At 29.5% G+C, this 20,894-nt stretch overlaps 5 protein-coding genes across 5 annotated transcripts; 4 read left to right on the top strand and 1 right to left on the bottom strand.

Moving 5' to 3' along the window:
• Nucleotides 1-1,656: 1,656 nt before the first annotated feature.
• On the top strand, nt 1,657-3,339 carry Rip11 (Rab11 interacting protein). Its single transcript, XM_068770469.1, has one exon. The coding sequence runs from the start codon at nt 1,765-1,767 to the stop codon at nt 3,190-3,192; it is 1,428 nt and encodes a 475-aa protein (XP_068626570.1). The 5' UTR covers nt 1,657-1,764; the 3' UTR covers nt 3,193-3,339.
• A 2,424-nt stretch (nt 3,340-5,763) lies between these two features.
• On the bottom strand, nt 5,764-7,398 carry LOC137926466 (protein KRTCAP2 homolog). The gene is made up of 4 exons (XM_068770062.1): nt 7,294-7,398; nt 7,060-7,214; nt 6,629-6,756; nt 5,764-6,079 (listed from the first exon to the last, which is right to left on the bottom strand). The coding sequence occupies exons 1-4, from the start codon at nt 7,295-7,297 to the stop codon at nt 5,971-5,973; spliced, it is 396 nt and encodes a 131-aa protein (XP_068626163.1). The 5' UTR covers nt 7,298-7,398; the 3' UTR covers nt 5,764-5,970.
• Nucleotides 7,399-7,873: 475 nt separating this feature from the next.
• Nucleotides 7,874-10,732, top strand: Hmgcl (hydroxymethylglutaryl-CoA lyase). Its single transcript, XM_068770061.1, has 6 exons — nt 7,874-8,037; nt 8,282-8,424; nt 8,541-8,664; nt 8,831-9,043; nt 9,608-9,796; nt 10,394-10,732. Exons 1-6 carry the CDS (start codon nt 7,972-7,974, stop codon nt 10,673-10,675), a joined length of 1,017 nt encoding a protein of 338 aa, XP_068626162.1. The 5' UTR covers nt 7,874-7,971; the 3' UTR covers nt 10,676-10,732.
• A 477-nt stretch (nt 10,733-11,209) lies between these two features.
• LOC137926679 (sialic acid synthase-like) lies at nt 11,210-14,868 on the top strand. The gene is made up of 5 exons (XM_068770355.1): nt 11,210-11,349; nt 12,079-12,294; nt 12,952-13,299; nt 14,216-14,336; nt 14,822-14,868. The coding sequence occupies exons 1-5, from the start codon at nt 11,221-11,223 to the stop codon at nt 14,866-14,868; spliced, it is 861 nt and encodes a 286-aa protein (XP_068626456.1). The 5' UTR covers nt 11,210-11,220.
• A 1,357-nt stretch (nt 14,869-16,225) lies between these two features.
• LOC137926582 (sialic acid synthase-like) lies at nt 16,226-20,726 on the top strand. The gene is made up of 5 exons (XM_068770247.1): nt 16,226-16,624; nt 17,195-17,410; nt 17,851-18,198; nt 19,762-19,912; nt 20,175-20,726. Exons 1-5 carry the CDS (start codon nt 16,496-16,498, stop codon nt 20,378-20,380), a joined length of 1,050 nt encoding a protein of 349 aa, XP_068626348.1. The 5' UTR covers nt 16,226-16,495; the 3' UTR covers nt 20,381-20,726.
• Nucleotides 20,727-20,894: the final 168 nt, after the last annotated feature.

The raw sequence follows: 20,894 nt of genomic DNA, 5'->3' as shown, positions 1-20,894 counted from the left end.
CCTAGAAGCACTATGCCCCGGCAATTTTCTGAAATCTTAAAATTGCAAAAAAACCTTTTGGACTTTCTGGAAAACCGTAAAACCTACACATAACCAAAAATTCATTCTCAATTAAAAATAATAATAAAACATTTATTGCACATAATCAATTTATTCACTCAAAGAAGACAAGAAACTACACACTTTTTTAATAGGAGAAATCCATTTATATATTTAGTTCATCTAAAGGGAATATTGTTTATAATGAGAACTTGAGTTACAACTCTAATTTAAACGTATCCAAAGATATATTGTAATTAATTTAGCATTGAATTTTTTATTTGAACATAAATATTTGAATATGAAAGCTAAATAAAATTAATGGATGTGCTTCCTAAAAAGCTTATTTGGCAGCATAGAAATGATTCCTTTGCATATACATAGTTTGGAAAGTTTACGGTATTCAAGTCTACATTGAGACCATGTTTACATTTTTTGTCTTAAGTCCTTATGCAAAATACGGTGTAATGTTGATCTATGCACATTTAAAGCAAGTGCACGCTTCTACTCTCCACATTTTCTACAGTTCTTAATGACCTTGGTCTTCCGGATTTTGGTCTATTTAATGTTGTACCGGTCTCTTCAAACTTTTTAACCCATTTTCGTATGAGAGAAATGCTTGGTGCGTCGTTTACGTGGCGGAAACCTCGTATATGGCAAAACCTCCTACATGCTTTAGTCGCCGAATCACCATTTATATAATATTCTCGCACACACAAAGCGCGATCAACACCAAAGAAACGCTTCATGGCGGCGACTAAATTTCTAAGAGTCAACCTACCAGTTGACGTATCTCCCGTACCCTTTAGATTTATTGCCTTCACGCTGCAAACTAAACAAATATAAATTTTCTTTTAAATCACTTTAATCTAAAAATACAATAATGTATTTGTGTGCTTTAATTTAGGATTTAAATATTTAAAGTGATAAAAATATTACAGAAACATGACTCATTTAGACCATACTATAATATCTATCGTGCTAGCCTTACAAACTATTATCATAGTTAATATTCACCCCTACGTTATCTTAAAAACCATAATTGATGTTTTCCAAATAGATTTCGAAAAAAATGCTTGTCTGAGATTTATCGTCACTAAAATATTACTTTGATATAAATAAAAAAATCTTAAAAATTCTAAAATAGAGTAAGCTGCTGTTGATCATTATCATTGTAATAATAGAAAATAAACGAACTGTCAAAAGAATTTCTTTATACGTATATCAATTATCTAGTTGTCGCATTTGTAAAAGTTAATTAATATAATAAAAAAATTGTACTTTGAAACTATCTTTCCAATAATTATCACTTACAGTTACCAATATAGGTAATATTTCTGTACTTTCAATACTTTGACGGATTCAAAATATTTTTTATTAAATAAACTAGTTTTAGTTTTTCATCGATACCATAAAGAATATATATAGGACTATATACTTCTAAGTAACACGAATTCTCTAAACACATTACTATAGGTTAATTTAAATAACATATCCGTCGACATTATTATTAGAAGAAATATACTTAAAAAATGCATACAAATATCCATTTTTACTATGGCAACTTTAAACGACATGAAAATGAGTAATGAATGACTGAAGAACGGAATTCCACAAACACAAATGGTGACGAAAGTAGAGAACAAGACATCTTAGATTGTGTGTTAATTTTTTGTAATTTGCAAAAACAAATATAGCTATTTCAGATTAGCTTATTATATTAAAATGTGGGATCCGACACATGTGCAGGTAACAGTTCAAAGAGCTCGAGGATTAATAATAAAAGGGAAAAACGGGACAAATAACTGTTTCGTTACTATTGCTCTCGGCAAAGAAAAATTTCAAACTTCTGTGAAACACAAAGCTACGGAGAATGTAGAATGGTTAGAAGAGTGTGAACTGCAAATTCCATCCCATGGCAATACTGCTGAAATTGTTTTAAAAGTATATGACGAGGATTTTGTTAAAGATCATTTATTGGGTCAGGTATCGATTCCGTTAAAAGACCTCGATGTTTACGAACGTCCACGAAATCGTTGGTACACATTACAAGGAAAAACCGGAAAAGAAAATGACAAGAAAAGAGGAGATCTTGAAGTTAAAATAGGTTTTACTGTGAAAGAAGGAAGTCTCACAGATCTTACTAAAAAAGAGAAACATAAATCTTCCCTGTCCAGCTTAGCGCAAAATGTAGGCGGAAGCCTTATGAGTATTGGAAGCATTGAAAAACGTAAAGGTATTAAGAAATTTGCTAAGAACCTTGGATCTAAAATGAATCTAACAAAGAAAGACAAGAAAAGTGATGCCTCTTCACTTGGTGGAAGTATAGGAAATCTCAAAGTGCCCAATTTATTGACTCCGGACCATTCAACTCCAAAAAGATTAGCAGGTGAAGCAGACCCAGGTGTAATTAGTGAAGATGAAGATGAATTTGCTTTTGATGATCTATCTCACAAAAGTTCTGGAAGTTCACTCAATGTTAACACTTTACCACGGGGTCATAAATATACTCCTTCCCCTGTCAATGCTTCACTAGAGAATCTTGGTGGTGGTGAATTCTTAAGACGATCTACAAGCAGCAGCTTGGCAATTCCAGATAAGTTAGCCCCGCAAAAGCCTGTTCGCCTTAGCTTAGACACCTTTACTCCTCCACAGCTACCAGCACAAGTTATAGATAAAAATGATGAATGGTCTCAAAAACTCTATTCCAGACGTAAATCAAATAGTCAGACTACTATAGACCGAGAAAAATCATCAAGTCTTGAGAGAAATAAAAAGCTGGACAGTCCAAATTCTCTGAAAGAAAAGCCCAGCCCGAAGTTCTTCAAAAAGTTTGGTAACAATACTAAACCTAAGAAATTATTGGAGGAACGCATAATTGTAGGTGAAGAAAATATTGTTGAAGAAGATTCAATCAATCCAGCATTCAATAACATACCAAAGACAGTTTTACAGCAGTTTGATGGTAAAACAAGAGAAGACTTAATTGTAATCATATATAATCTGCAGAAAGATGCTGAAGTGGAGAAAAAGAAGAACAAAGATTTAGAAAATTATTTAGATGAGCTATTACTGCGAGTAATGGAAACAACTCCAAGAATTTTACAAAATCCTTATGTAAGAAACAACAGCATGCACATTAGAAACAAATAAGTTATGTAACTCACATAATGCATGTTAACTATTTTATAAGTGAAATATTGTGTTATAATAATTACTTTATTAAATAACTCTATAGGATAGCAGGGTTTTCCATCCATTATTGTTTATGTACTATAAGGAATACTTATGTATGCAATATTACTATTCTGTAGTTATATAACAATAACATACAAAAACTAATGAACCTTTTACTACATTGTGGCAGTGGTTGCTTCAGTTTGTGAGAGTAATACTATGAGATACCTTTAAGGCTTTATTTTCATCTTTCTGTAGTCAATATGGTTGAAACCACTTAAGTGTTGTATTCCAATTAATATAACGATAACATTATATTGATCACCTTGTGCCTTATAAATTTGACTGAATCTGTGATATAGCAAAATTGATTTATAACATAAATGTATTACAATACTTTGAAAATTATAAAGCTTTATTTAAAACTTATACTCATCACTCATATTTCAAACCTTTCTTTACAAACGTAAAAAATAAGAGTATCTATGTTAGTGCCAAATTTTAAGTCTCTTTCTTTCAATATTTAGCAATGTAGAATAGACACACTTTATAAATTAATTTATTACATATTCTTTTTGTGGGGTTATTTGTTTCAAAATGATGTTTGCCATTTTTCTAATTACATATATGTTTAACATGAGCTAGTAGAACAAAAAATAATGATTAATGGTTGTAATCTAAAAAAAAATGTAAATAAGAGAGCTAATAACATTTTAATATTAAGAATATGTGTAGAACTATTCCAATGTCTTTTCAATTGCGGTCCAACATTTTAACATTTAAGCAAAAAGAAAATCCTATAAATGCAATTTGTATAACATAAAACTAGTTAATCATTGTCTTGTCTACACCAGTTCCTAAAACTGGTATAATTATATTTTTGTTTAAGAGTTTAAGAACATATTTTAACCAAAACATACTTAGACATATTAATAAAATGGGTTTTCTGATTCTTATACAGTGTATACATAAAACTGCCAAGATGGTTTAGTAATAGCTGTTGATACATTATTACTATTCACCATCTTGTTTTTAATATAATCATATTAAGAATATTTAAATATTCCTTACCATTAAGGATTAAGTTCAAAGTGCTTACAGTGCAATACTAGATAATATGTAAGCAATAATTGTTTCATGAAAGATTTTAGTTTGATTGAAGTTGGTATAAAGTTAATGTAAACAGTGAATGTAATTAAATAAATTAACTGCCACGTAAATAGTCGCGAGTTGTGTCCCAAATATTTTTACGTAAACATACGAACGATTTTTTGATACTTAAAGATAATAAATTTATTGATATTAGTGAAACACCATTTTTGCTTGTGTCTTTTCATTATTTTTTAATAAATCATCATTTAATTAATATAAACCTATTTATGAATGATATTTAAACTACTAACTCTTAAATTATTAAGTATTTTACGTATATATTTAAAAGTTAAGAGCTATGTAAGTTTGAAAAATTATCTTTAATCAGAGTAATAAAAAGAATTTGATTAATAAAAATAAAACTGCCTTTTCTTAATATTTTCCTGCACAAGTTTATTTTAAATGTTTTAAACAAGATAGATTATGATATGATCTGGAATTTTATTTTGTATAAAAGGTTTTAGGTAAAAGAGAGAAGACATCCTTTATTATATTTTAATATATTCATCTAGACTTGTGACTCTTACATTACATTTTTGATACCTTATTAACAACATACCGTTGTATATAGTTTAAACTTCCACAATCTTTCACAAATTATTTTATTCTTTAATACCTCAGTAGTCTGAGTACAGTGAAAACTTTTTTAACTACAAGTGAATAGAAAATTCGTAATAGAAATCAACTACATACAAAAGTAGAAATTGCTTAACTAAGTCCTAAATATTTGATAAAGAAACATTTACCCCTACCAATTTCCATATGTTAAATAAAAAAAAATTGGGAACTAATGACAGCTAACAAGTTATAATAATTTTAAGATGGAACACCTGGCAAGTTTTCTGTTTTTACTTTTATTTATTATATTCATTGCAATATGCACTATGAAGCAAAACCAATTAGAGAAAGTACATCCTTTAAGCCATTACACTAATCTAGTATTAATTGATAGCATTGTTAAATATTTGTATTCACTATAAAGTTTTTTATGAGCAGTGTTAGATAAAAAAAAAACATGTTTATTATATTATACATGGCACTTTACTGCAATTCAAAAAATTGAAGAATGGGAGGGAAAGTGGAATGGAGAAAATAAAAACGTACTAAGTATTATTACAATTCTTTCTGTTAACACAAAGATGTTAAAAGAAACATTAACAGAAATTGTTATATAAGTTATATAATATTTTCAATGTTTAAAAACAAATTTTCAGTTAGTTGGCTTGTAGTACAAACTTGTATATTTAGCATGTAATTACATTATTTGAAATCTATAGCTGTAAAAATTTTGATAAAAAGGAGATATTATTTGAAAGAACAGTAATCAGTCAAAATTTTCGATTACTCTATTTGACTAAAGCTTTTGATAAGAAGCGATTGGAAGTGATGACTTGTCCATTTCATTACATAGTTATTCATTATTTTGTCCCTTTATTTTAAATGCAATATTTATATACAGATAATAAGCTATATATATGATATTTTACTATTTTATTTGAATGACTTATTAAAAGGTAAAGTAAATGATTAATAAAGTTAATAATAAAAAACCATTACAAAATTGTATGTTTATTGTTACAATTATAAAAAGAAATGTAATATTTATTTATGTCTTCGAGATTTGGTGGGAACAGTAACCGGTGCTGTAGCAGCATAAGTCTTTTGTGACAGCTTGTTCATGTAGTATATTGTCATAAGTGAAAATATAAGGCTGCAAATGAAATAAAAATCACATTAAACACTATTTATTTTGATTACCTACAACTTTGGACAATAATCTAAAATAATTATAGCTCAAAAGTTTTACATTTAAGCTATAGGAAATTTAACACACCTTTATTCTCTATGGAAAAAAATTTTACACACTGAAATTCATGAATGTATTTTATTTAATTTTAATGGTACATATCATCAACATCATCATCATTTTGGCCCAAAGAAGCCTAATGCAGGGCAAAGATCTTCCCCAAAAACATCCTCAATCACCAGTATTGTGCTGCTCATGTATTCTATATGAAACATTTGTTTAGTTTAAATTCTTAATATAACTTTTCTCTTGTCACTACCTGTATTTAACTTAAAGACAAATTTACAGAATTTATTATAAAGTAAGACATTATTTATTAAGGATTAGCTCACTTATCAATAAATAATGGAATCAGTTTCGGTTAACTTTAAATCTAGGGTGTCACTAACTTTGAATTGAATTTTTTACCTACTGTTTATTTAAAATATTCTAATATAATGTACTTAAACTCACCATGTTGTGAAGCAAATTCTGTGTACCATACCTGCCGCTATTAGTGAAATTGCCATTGATAAGACAATTTCTGGCAATTTCAACTGAAAATTCTTACCAAATAATGTTGCTTCTAAATTACCAACTGCCTGAGCAATGCATTAAGGAAAAAATTATAGATTAGATATAACATTAACAATGACTCGTTAATTGCATCAACAGACCTGGTCGAAATTAAAGCATTCAATATTAATAGATCTGTAAGATGTTTGTATATAATAACAATTTGAACTGAAGAAAAAACAGTAAGTTAATAATATTCTACAGATTTTTTAATATACTCGAAATAGAACCATATTATTAAAAGTTAGATCGATCAATGAAATAATATTTATATTTAAGTAATTGATGCTAAATAATGTGTATAGTTGAATATAAACGATAAAGGATACTGTAGTGATAAACATAAACATCAGGGAACCAAGATAACCTCCAAATATAATTGTTATCGGAGACTTAACTAATAATGGTTTGTACATTTGCATTCCAGAAAATATGAGGAGGGTGAGAATACTAGATAAAACGAAAGACGTGGCACTGTTTACCGCTGAAACAAATAGGATTATGAAGTACATGTCATCAAATAATGCAATAATTTAATGTTTAAATAATGAAACAACTGTTACCCATGTTTACTAAAAATATTGAAACTCTTTAGTCGATTAAAACTTAATTCCCCGGTAAAATAACCAATTACAAGTAACGATGACAGTGACAGATTAACGACGTTTAATTTTTTTTCATTCTTTATCTCAAAATGATTATTTACACAAATAAATTCATATTTTTAAAAGGCTTTAAATGCTTTATACCTACTTCGATTATTACAATAAATACGCGAATAACCAAATTATTTGACTATTACCATATATGGATTAAAAGTTAACAAAATTTCACGAATAAGCAAACCGATTAATGGTATAGAATAAAATAAAACAACTTTTTCTTAGATTTTATAAATAGTAAAATAAAATTATTTTGAGAAAGATTTGATATAGAGTAAAATATTTAAGTTCAAATCTTTTTCCAGAACAACATTAAATTTTTCATCAAATTTCACTTTTTCTTAATTTTAGCGTACGGCTATTAAGTACTTATTTAGACCAAATGAAATATTTCAAAATATTCTTTTTAAATAAGTTACATTTGAATTTGATTACATGAGAAAAATCACTTATCTGATAAGAGATGTTTACAAATATAAGATTAAACCAACCTCAGAAACATTATATTTGCAAATCATTGTTGAAAGAAAACCTGTTATGAGTGACTGTTTAGTTGTTTGAGAAAGTATTAAAAATAAAATGAATGTAATTAAAAAAACTACGTGGCTAGAAGTTATAAATAAATTTCATTTTATTCGAAGGCTGGTATGGGGTATATTTACTATGCAAGATTTTAATTCACATTTGCTTCAATTTAACATTTATTCCTGTTTAATAGTGGCTTTTGCCTCCTGATAAGACTATTCATTGGACTGTGTATAATTTAATTATCTTTTACTAGTGATAATGAGGAAATGTAAAAATTAAATTATATTTAAAATTATTGTAATTCTTATAAGTTACCACATTCGATAAAATTTTCGTTTATCAAGCAATTGTTTTTTTACAGAGTACTCTTCCAGATATTAGAATTTACGAAGTTGGACCAAGGGATGGTTTACAAAACGAATCTAAGTTTGTACCAACGGATATAAAGATTGAACTCATACACAAACTAGCAGAAGCTGGAATCAAAAATATTGAATCTGCAAGGTGATTTAAAATTGTTTTTATTTCACATTTGTATATATATATGTTTACAAATAAATTGCAAATGTTACTTTACCTAATAACACCCATAAAAACCATATTCAAATTTTTAATTCTAGTTTTGTAAGCCCTAAATGGGTTAAACAAATGAGTGATGGTATGGATGTAATGAAGAAACTCAAGAGAACTCCGGGTGTAAATTATCCTGTGCTTGTACCTAATTTAAAGGGTTATGAATCAGCTGTAAGTTTTTTGAATCCATGATTAAATACTATATGTATTCTGTTCTAATTTGAAGAATTGAATTTTGATATAATAATATGAAAAATAAAAGGCAGTTTGTAAAGTCATCAATGCAATTTACTTTATAGTATGTTACAAATAATTGATGTTTAATCATGTATTACAGATAAAGTGTAATATAGATGAAATTGCAATATTTCCCGCTGGTTCTGAAGGATTTTCTCAAAAAAATTTAAATTGTTCCGTAGAAGAAGGTTTGAAACGGTTTAAACAAGTAGCTGAACAAGCTTTAAAAGATGGTTTGAGAGTGAGAGGCTATATTTCATGTGTGGTAGGCTGCCCTTACGATGGTCCTGTCAATCCCAAAGGAATAGCAAAGGTAAAATAAAAACATGAACTGTCATAATGCACATTGTCTATAATATGGCTCTCTAAGATACATTTTTATATATTAGTAATTAATTCGACTTTTGTCATATTGTGTGCTCATAGAAACTTGGCCATTATCTTATCTTACTGAAAATGTTTACAGTTATTGCTGTCAGTTATAATTTATACATAACATTTTTTTTAGATACATAAGCACAGCTAATCATAAATATAAAGGCCTAATAGGTTTTTCCATTTTTCATCATTGAACTAAAAATAATATTACTGATACAGCACTTATTCTTGTTATAGAATGTATCTACAGTCTTCTGAAATTAAAACTGATGTGCAACTATCTTATGAATTCATGCACAAACATATGGAATGCAGATTCTTTAAAGGTTATATTTGTGCAGCAAAAGGTCTACCTTAAATATATACTTTGTAGTATTTGTGTAATAATAATGTGTAAATAATTAATTTTGAAATCAGTTATAGTAGCATAAAGTAAATATATTATATTGGTAAATCAACTAGTTAAAAAATAACTTGGAATTATTAATATCAATTTTAGATAACCGAAGAGCTGCTTATGATGGGATGCTATGAAGTATCATTAGGTGATACAATAGGAGTAGGAACTGCAGGCTCTGTTCAAAGACTACTGTTTGAAGTTTTGAAGGTTGCCAAACCTAAGGATCTGGCATTACATTTCCATGATACCTATGGTCAAGGATTATGTAACTTACTTGCTGGTTTGGAGGTAAAATCATCTAAAACATTTAAGAAATCTGTCAAAGATATTTTCAGATCGTAAAATCATTTAATATTTTTCGTAAAAGTTACCATTTCAATACAATTAAAATGTATGACAAAATAGTGAAGTTTTTAGTGAGTTCTCTTGTTATACAATAACTTTCTTTTTTTATACGTAATAATACTGCAATAAAATATAATTGCAATTTTTATGTTGATTAACGCACAATATAAATAATTCAAGGTAAGAAGACCTTTTATACTATATTTTTCTGCGTCTTTTGTTTTTATTTTATATCTATTGGTGTACAATAGAGTAAAGAAGGCCATACGCTTTTAGATAATGAAAAAATAATATTTAATTGATGCTGCATAATGTGATTTACAATCTAAATTACACTTGTAATTTCAATAATTTTTTTTCTTGGGTTTTTATATAAATATTACAAAATCATCTACTAAGAAGTTTCAAGGAGAAATTTTATTGTAACTCATTAATTACGTAAAATTTGCTTTTATATTCAAAACTCACAAAATTATGCTTTATCAAAATTCTCAAGAGAATCATGATGACAATTTTATTTATAAATCTCTTTTTTTTTAGTTTGGTATTAAGACTGTAGACTCATCTATATCAGGTCTTGGTGGATGTCCATATGCTCGAGGGGCTACAGGAAATCTATCTACAGAAGACGTTGTGTACTTTTTATATGGACTTGGAGTAAATACTGACATCGATTTGGTTAAATTGAATGAAGCAGGGCGATATATATGTAACTTTTTGGGTAAAGTTACAGAGTCGAAAGTGAATCGTGCTTTGAGTGACAGATTTAAAAACCATAATGACATTATTAAAATAGCTTCATGTAGGGCAACCGGCAAATGATAACTGCATTGTTGATTTTTGAAATTATGTAAATAATGTACAATAAATTCTGTTATATGTTGCAATCGGTTCTCTTTTTCTCTCTATTATATTTAACAGACGTGTAAACAGAATCCAAACAACACAAATTAAAACTTTATTTTATTCAACACTTCTAATAAGTTGTTGCTGGTCTGTATCATAATTTTAATTTGAATCATCACTTCTACAGTAAGATATTAATATATCTTTCGTTCGATTGGGCTTTTTAAATCGTGTCCAAATAACGGAAACTAATAATTCTTGTAATTGATTCTATATTAGTAAATTGCGTTGCATTAAAAAAACCGGTTATTTTTCGATATCACATGAAATAATAAAACAGTAAAAGATATCTATATGCTTCCAGTTGCTAAATAAATATTTCGTATTTTACGATGCTGGTAACTAATAACCAATAATTTGCTTCGTTTAATGCAGTTAGAGGCCCTGCCTACACCCATAAAGATTAGTATAATAAAAAATAATCTTCAATAAAAGGTCAAAAGCCTTATTTATTTTGTAAAATGAATTCAGTTTCAATAACAAAAAACATTAAAATAGGAGGCAATAATCCATGTTTTATTATTGCTGAAATTGGTCAAAACCATCAAGGTGACATCGAAATCGCAAAAAAACTTATAAAGGCAGCAAAGGTAAGTAAAAATTATCAACAAAATAGTTACAATACCTATTGATATCATTGATATAAAAAGTTAATGGAAGTGTTTTAATGTTAAAACTTCATTCCTTCCTATAAAAAAATTGTCGGATTTAAAATATCTATGCCAAACAAAACAGTGTAAATTACACTAAATCGCTTTTAGTGGTTAGGTAATAGTTAGTCGGTGACTATATTCATACCTAATATAAAATAACACTAAAATTTTCTTTGAGTTAATAAAATAAAACTAATAAATTTTTTTTATACATTTTAGTTGTAAACAATCAACTTTAATGTCATGTTTATTTGTGTATTATAGTTCTACCGTCGCTTTGTAATATTGATGTATAGTAATGTATATTTTTGTTAAATAATAAGGTTCTATTTAATTTTATTTCACCTGTAAATCCACTGCAGAACATGGCCTCTGCAACTTATTTTTTAGGCTATCCATTTTCCTAAAATATTATTACACTTTTACGAAATTGCTAGTTGCTAATAAATGTTAAATTATAATATACATATTTTTTTTAACAAAAAAAAAGAACAGCATTGAGTTTAGAAAATAGATAGAGCATTTTAGATTATTTACAACATAATACCAAATAGCGCTGGTCGTTCACCGGTCAACGTAGAAGTAATTAGACAAGTATTTCAATTGTAAATCAAGAATAAATATAATTATGGCTTAATTTGTATCGCGAAATATGTATATTTCCAGGAAGCAGGCGCTGATTGCGTTAAGTTTCAAAAGAGCTGCCTTTATGAAAAATTTACAAACGTTTGCCTAGAGCTTCCTTATAGGAACTGTAATTCGTGGGGATCGACATACGGTGAACATAAATTATTTTTAGAATTTACAGAGGATCAATATAGAAAACTGTTGAAATACGCACAAGATATTGATATTTTGTTCACTGCTTCTGCTATGGACATGGTACCCCTCTCATTACTATCGTTATTATACATTCATTCTTTTGCATTGCATGCGTCTTTTCATTTACTTAAATGATTCTGTAACATTTTACTTGTAGATTCATATCTTAATTCTCGGAATGCCAACCCATTGTCTTATATTTGTATACAGCGTTCACCAACCAAATGCGGCGCCCTATCAGCTCTATTTTTATGCAAGTGAAAATTACAGGATCATTTAAAGTGACCACTTGCAACTCCCTTATGTAATAAATCTAATGGCATTCTTTAACATAAAGTAAAGAGGGTTCTGAAATGTGTCCTGATATGAGAAGTGCCTTTGGCGGTCACTATAGAATTTAAACTTTTTATAAGGCGTTCATGTAACATTTTTTGTATTAATATTTTAAATAGGAAGTAATTTGTTAAGAAAAAATGTCGTTATCTATGCTGATCAAAAATGACCAAAAGTTTGAGTAGTGGTATATTACACATTGCGGGTATTTTTTATGGTGAGTTATACACCTCGCACACCTTACTACTTTATAGTATAAAAACCATAATTTTTTTATTTAATATTACATAGATCGTTTAGCAGTAGTCCGACTGGAACTGCTGTACGCACGGTACAGCGGTTCCGGTCAGACAAGTTCAAACATTATTACCGAGTCTTTTCCAGGTATCATTTAACTTCTTATTAAGTTTAGAAGTTCCGTTTATAAAACTAGGATCCGGCGATTCTAATAATTTTGTTTTCATCGACTACGCTGCTTCCAAAAAGATTCCTCTGGTCGTATCGACCGGAATGATAGGAAAGTCTTCTGTTAACTCCATCTACAAAATTATATCATCTCATCATAAACAGTTCTGCTTGCTGCATTGTGTATCCGCCTACCCTACCCCTTACGAAGATTGTAATCTAAAGGTATTAGAAGACTATAGAAACTGTTTTGATGTACCCGTGGGTTACTCTGGTCATGAACTGGGGATAAAAGTTGCATTAGCGGCAGTAGCATTAGGAGCCAAAGTGAGTATCAAAACAACCAGAATATTTAATTGAACATGCATCTAAAAATATGTCTACTGTTACTGAATCTGAACTCGCTGTATTACTAATCGTATATTTACACTTTATATCAAAGCGCGTTATAGTTGCACTACAAGAATGCTATTGTTAACTAACCCAAATTTCTCGTTATAAATAAAAACTATATACAGTACCCGGCGATAAAAATTGCACATCGGCCCTTGGAAAGAGACAATCGTCTAATTTTGTAGAGCACTATCTCTTTCCCACACTACCTGTGTCACGTTTTGTCAGTCGTTGTATTTCGTGTGACAGAGATAACGCTCTAGGAAGCCGAAATTAGCCGATTGTCTCTTTCCAAAAGTCGAAGTGCAATATTTATTGCCGGCTACGGTACATTTAATTAATGTTTTATATTGAGAGAATTGTGTGTGTAATTATAAAGATCAATTTTAATCGATATTTTGTATGAAAAATTTTGCGTCTTTTCAGTAACGTTTTTTTGTTTCTGTAAAGTTGAACTTAGAATTTTGTGTATAACCACAAATTTAGCCGTTGGTGATAAAAAAAAAACGTTACATACAGATTTAAAATTGACTGTTTTATAATAATCTTTAATAAAATAAATAGCGAGTTTCTATTTAATACTCTGATAAGCAAATTTTGCGCTGAGTAAAATGTGTTCAGTGATAAAGATCAAGAATCATTTTTAATAGACATTTGAAAACATAAATTTCGCTTTGCCATCGACTGTTTCAAATAAATTCTTTGTCAAGCATTTTAAAACTTGAAATATTTTGTTTATGATCAATAGTTTAGGTGTTTGCGATAATAAAAACGTTAAATAAAGATTCCAAAATTAAGTACTTTTTCCTAAATTGGTATTTTGTATTGTATAATCTAAATATGAATCTAGATAATAGAAAAGCACGTGACTCTGGACAGAAGCATGAAGGGCACAGACCACAAGTGTTCGTTGTTGCCGGCGGAACTACAGGAAATGGTGAAGGACATACGGTCTCTCGAAGTAGCACTCAGCCTGACAACTAAAATACCTGTTTTACTTTGTGAGTTTTTTTTTGTCTTTCATGACTTCCTTATCGTCTTTTTATCAGATCAGTTTATTGTATTATTTAAGAAAAGTCCACAATACTGATAAATACAGCAAAAATACCTAATTTTAAAATGAAGACGGGCCTGATGTTTACTCGAAAGTTTGTATTCCACAAACTTATATCAATACATATACGACAGCTTATAACCTTGGTACACGAGCATGTAATTATAATAATAAATAACAGTTACGCTGTAAATAAATATTTTATATTTATTGATAGTCGTTTGATTGTGTCAAAACAAGTAATATGTGCATACATTGTACTTTAAGTCTATCATTGTAATTATGTCAACAAATGCTGTTGATCGACATAAAATATTGTTGTGTTATAAGCTCCGTAAAAGGTTTTTTTAAATCTTGTGCGTTCCATCATGTACGTTTTTTAATTTGCTTATTTTTTAAAAGGTCCTTTAAAATACGTGTTACTTAGCAAAGTTACGAGTGCAACGTAGTCGTGTTATATCATTTATAAATTTAAACCGTGTAAATCAATTTTAATGACTTGTGTTATTTGATTTGTCTACACCCCAAATAGGATACTAAATATTAAAATAATGTTCATCCACCAGCCAAGACATAAAATAATAAATTAACCTAAAAAAATTATGTTATTTGAGAATCCAAAATCTACTCATTCATAGAATGTTAAACGAAAAGAAATTCGCCGCGTCCGCTAGTAATTAAATATATTGGCAAAACTAACTAAGATTAGCTATTTGTAGACAATAAAAATTGTTAACTTTTTCAAATATTAATATATATTCTAACTGATAAAGGGATAGCCCTTAGCAACCGATAACATTTCAAAGTTTTGAAGTGATTTATTTATGTTATTTATCGAAATCGGTTTGTCTGTAGTTACAATCATTACGTATACCTACAAATATTATTTTATACCTTGTTGAAGACAGTCACAATATCTACTACTTGTGATAACACTATTTTTCATTAAAAACTAAAGCAATACAAAAAAGGAAAAATAATGCGTATTAATAAAGTTAAACGATATACAGGAGACATTGGATAGAATGAGGTAAACAAAAGAACGGTAATAATAATTAGATAATTGAAAATTGATTAGAGGTAATTGTTTATAGAAACGAACCTATTTATCAATCGTTATAAAACCTTTTCTTTGAAAAAGAATATTTAAATAAAATTTTCCACACGTTTGTGTGAATATCCACAGAGGGTTTTATAATATTTAACTCCATAAGGTGGAACGATACCAAAGTACTACACCAAGCACGAAATATTCAATAATATCATTTAATATTTAAATATATAACATTTTTAAAATCACTCCGATCGTCAGCTAACATAATTTTTCAACATTCCACGATACACAATCAACCGACTCCCGATTGCCAGAATTGGTTTTGTTTTATTTTATAATACGACAAAAATGGATGTCTTGTCAAATTTAATATGTCATGAGACTGAAAGAACAAAGAAACAAAACACAAAGTGCTAATATCATATATTATTATTTTATTTCGTTAATAATTCGTGTCGTAGTTAAGCTTGTGCATTACCCGTATCTAATGTGCACACGCAACATTCGACCGCTTCATGCTTGACGCAATCGTCATGTGTTTAACATAACTTGTTTTTCTACCTATCAGTTTTTATCAAAATATGACCAGTTTGTTTACACACTCTCAGATATATTTGACAGTGACATCACGATAGTGAAATATATTTTTTTTTTATTTTTGTTATACTCTTGTTTGTAATAAAACGATCGAAGGAGAAATAAATAATGAGTTTTATCATCACATATTAAGCTATCGCCCTTGTGACAGTGCGGTCATGATCGTAGCGGACAGTCATACTGGTTTTTTATCAATTATCATGCGGAGCGGGTTCCGAGGCGCGGCGCGAGCGCACTAGTGTGGCAGCCGCTCAATGGGCAACTCGCTTTTATATTAAATTGACCTTATTTACACAATCCGATCCTGAGCGGGAGGTCGATAAACCTTCCGTGTATACCTACTAGCCGTCTCATTGCGACCAGAACGCGAGTGGAACCGATATCGTCCTATTTATTTTTATGGATTACATTTAGCAGCTGTGAAAATGGTCGAAGTTAAGATAACAGAAGATATCAAGGTTGGCGGCAGCAATCCCTGTTTTATTATAGCAGAAGTCGGACAAAATCATCAAGGTGACATTGAAATTGCGAAGAAATTAATAAAAGCAGCCAAGGTTAGTTATATTTCACTAAAAATTTCATTTTACGTTGTACCGATTGTGTCGAACAATGTTGTGTTACAACTTAAAACAAAGAAAGCGTTTGGTATCCTTATCGCGTCCCTCGTCGATTTGTTGTTATTCTTGGTCATCTAAAGATACTTGTATGAACTAACAGCTCTAAGTTGTAGATAAACCAATACTTTCACCTTTTCCACTCACACCAAGTTATTGTTTGAATCGTCTTTCTTAAGCATTTGAAATGTCTTGTTATTTTCCGAACTAATTGTTATATCAGTTAATATTATATTAGTTATACATCTACAATTTATATCTATTTCTTACTTGAATTGGCATATATCATATTTATTATTAAAGTATGTTCATTTGTTGCAATATTATAAGCCCGTGCTTATCCACGAGTAACAACAATCATTAGTCATAGCCATTTATACAAGCCAATAAGTACAAAAGTTATCTACGTATTGAGCCTTATCGATGGATTTTGATACTAAAATACGTTGTATAAAACTCTTAAAAATTTATTTCGGGTAACAAGTATAATCGTTCATTGGTGAATTTCAGGATTCCGGCGCCAGCTGTGTAAAATTTCAAAAAACATGTCTCAAAGAGAAATTCACAAAGAAATATCTAGAAAGAACTTACGATAATCCAAATTCATGGGGTAAAACTTATGAAGAGCATAAAAGACATTTAGAATTTAACGAAACTCAATACAGGGAATTATTTAGATATGCCCAAGAAATCGGTATTTTGTTTACCGCCTCTGCTATGGACATGGTACGTTCAAATATTCTTTCAAGTATAATGTAAGTGAAGAAACAAGTAGTACATTCACCGGTACACCGTAACCTTGACGTGCGTATTTACGTTCGTTGCTTTGGGGAACAAAATAGTTTGTTTCAATAGCCGAGAAATTTTACTTGCCGCTTTAATAATGCTCACACACGGTTTTTAAAATCTCACAAAAAACTGCCATCTATCTCAAGTACATTCTTTATATATGAATGTTGTTCTCTAAAAATGTTGTGTCCGACATGTTGTTGAGTGGCAACGATGAGCCGGTAGACGACGCGCGGGTAGATCCTCTGAATAGAATTAATGAAAAGTTATTTTTACTTTTTAAAACATTTATATTTTTCGTATGTAGATATAGACGTCGTATATATTATATTATTATTTAACAATATATCACGGTGGTTTCAATTATCTATTTTCAGGTGTCATTCGACTTTCTCGTCAACATTAAAGTTCCATTCATCAAGATTAGTTCAGGAGACTCGAACAACTTGTTGTTTTTGAAATATGCAGCCTCAAAAAATGTTCCTTTAATTATATCAACCGGCATGGTGGATAAGAAAGCTGTAAAAACAATTTACGATATAATATCGGCGCAACACAAGAAGTTCTGTCTGTTGCACTGTATTTCGGCATATCCTGTGCCGTTCGAAGATTGCAACTTGACAGTTTTACAAGATTACATGAAGTCGTTCGACGTGCCGGTGGGATACTCTGGTCAGGAGCTTGGTACGGCTGTGGCTCTGGGTGCCGTAGCATTGGGCGCTAAGGTTATAAATTATTTATTATTAATCATAATCATCGTTAATTTAGCCGTAGGACGTTCATTGCTGGATATAGGTTTCTCGCATAGATTTCTAACACTTCAGGATGGAAGTGGCTTGCATTCAACGTCTTCCGACAGCCAATCCTAAGCTGCGCTTGTCGATCCATGGTCTCCAATCCGGAACCTTAGGGCTCCAGCTGCCGTCTATTCTATGCGATATGTGACCTGTCCATTACCACTTCTAGCGATCGTCTAGAGATCTTCTCATTCCTATATCATCCTTAGACCTCAACGAGGTTGTCTTTCATACCTGTGCTTTTATAAGCTAATTAATTTTTATCATTATATTCAAATGTATATATGTGTTTTAAATTTTTCTTTCAATAGTGTATAACCGTTTCACTGGTTTACTTATGGATAAAATAAAAATAAAAAAAAATTCGATGTTGCGCCAGTAATCAGTAACAGTGATATATATTATAACTATAAAATTTCTGCTATTTGTACATACATTGATTTTTCGCAATTTTTAACTCGTAGTCAACAGTAAAGTGTATAAGTGTATATAATTTCCCATTTAAAATTTTTCCATAGTTCTGATTTAAAAAGAAAATATATAAAAAAACTATCGATAATAACTATTTAACTTTAATATTCAAGAATGAGATTTCTTAATGTCTTCCCTTTTAAAATTCAACCATTTGAAATGTATTTACAACGATATCGTATCTTGACAAACTAAATACAGGACTGTATAAAGCATCTTAAGTTCTTTGTAAATATTACCGTAGAATAAGTGTTAGGGTGGTTAAGACGTATAACTGTCGGCATGGATATCGTATTTTTATTCATTGACCATTGATTCTTAATTGGAAAATGAAAGTCCAAATTAAGATACATCGGATAGGTCTTAAAGAGGTGAAAATTGATTAGTATTGAATAAGAAGTTTAGCGTATAGACCAAAGCATATAAATGCAGAACAAAAAGATCAAAAGTTAATATAAAAATAATCCTTTTGTGTTTATAAACATTTGTGTTTCAGTGGCTAGTTGTCGTTCTTTCTGGAAGTTCTTCGACTTAGTTGTCGAACTTGCCCGAACTTCAGAATATTCATTAAATTATAATTTATACCCATAGTAGGTATTTAGTCTTCTAAACACTGGAAAAAAACTTGAAGACTAATCTGTCAATGTATCGCCGACCATAGAATAGTAAAAAAAAACTGTTAATCTTTTAAAATTTTGTGAAATGTATTTAATTGTCCAATAAAAAATCTAGTTATGCTAGATTTTTTAGGGATGGATGGATGGAATATTCTCTTAATTATATTTTCAATTTAAACCTACACCAAAATATTAATTAATAATATTTAACTACATGTATGATTTTTCAAAACTTAATATATTAACATTATATCGAAATTATAAGGCGAACTTATTATTTTATAGAATACAGGAAGAAATTAAACATGTGTTGTTAAAATTATGTTTTTATTTCTTAATCAACGATATAATAACAAAAAGTTTTACTTGTGCAGGAAGCTCTGTAGCTTCTTAATATTTGCAGGTGTTGGAAAAGCATATAACGTTGGACAAGTCGATGAAAGGCACAGACCATGTGTGTTCCTTGACACCGACAGAATTCCAGCAGCTGGTTAGGGACGTGAGAGTAATAGAAGCTGCTCTTGGTACTCCTATTAAGAGGGTTGTTACATCAGGTAAACATTTAAATTACGTAATAATTTTCTAACAAAAACAAATACTTTAAGAAAAAAATGTTAGCCAAAAAAAACAAAAAACAAAATTAGTTCATAAAAATAGTGACGTGATTTAGCTATTAATTATAATTAACTAATCTCTTAAATGGTTATGATAGTAAAATTTGCTTAGAATTTTAAAAACGTTACATTGATCATATGAAGACAATGTGTAATTATTATAATTTCTTGGACATTATTAAAAACGAGTTTTTAATTGCAGAAATACCGTGTATTGATAAACTACAGAAAACACTGGTAATGGGAAGTACGAAGAATAAAGGCGAAATACTGTATCCAGGTGACGTCAAAATAAAAGTCGCCGAACCCAAAGGATTGAACGCCTTGCATTTTGAGGAGGTGATTTACAAGACGCTAGTGTACGACAAGAAAGAAGACGAGCCGCTTAATGAAGGAGATTTCTGTTGATTTCATTCGTATAAAGTACAAATAATTTCATATTAAGGAACCGAATACATGTATGTGCATCATATGTTACGAGATATATTTAGAACTATATACATCTGTGCAAAGCTTAACGGAATAAATATACTCACTGCTCTTTAATGTCATAACAATTAGTTAGAAAACCGAATTTACCTTGTACATTACTCTGACACCACAAATATCTATATAATTATCCCTTTCTGATTCCGTTTTGCAATGATTTAGCGACTGTAAATATTATATCATTTCATTATTTCCATTAAAAAAAATGTATATTACTCTAACTGTCCGAATTTCCAAGTCTTTTGGTTGTATTTTTTATATAAAACATTTAAAATATATATAAAAATTGTTAGTTAATGGAATAAACTTTATTTTACAATTATTTTTCATTTAGTTTTTAAAACACCAAATTGTAACCTTTTCACTACTTTATACATACAATGTTATTAAAAGTGTCGAATGTGCCGAATACATTAAATTGCAGTCAGCATTT

This window comes from Battus philenor, unplaced genomic scaffold, assembly GCF_028537555.1.
Source record: "Battus philenor isolate CCGP_79_NKW_IND1 unplaced genomic scaffold, ilBatPhil1.0.hap1 SCAF_3, whole genome shotgun sequence".
In the NCBI taxonomy this organism is placed as follows: Eukaryota; Metazoa; Arthropoda; class Insecta; order Lepidoptera; family Papilionidae; genus Battus; species Battus philenor.
The sequence above is the reverse complement of the archived record's forward strand: the minus strand, read 5'-3'. Positions and strand labels throughout refer to the sequence as shown.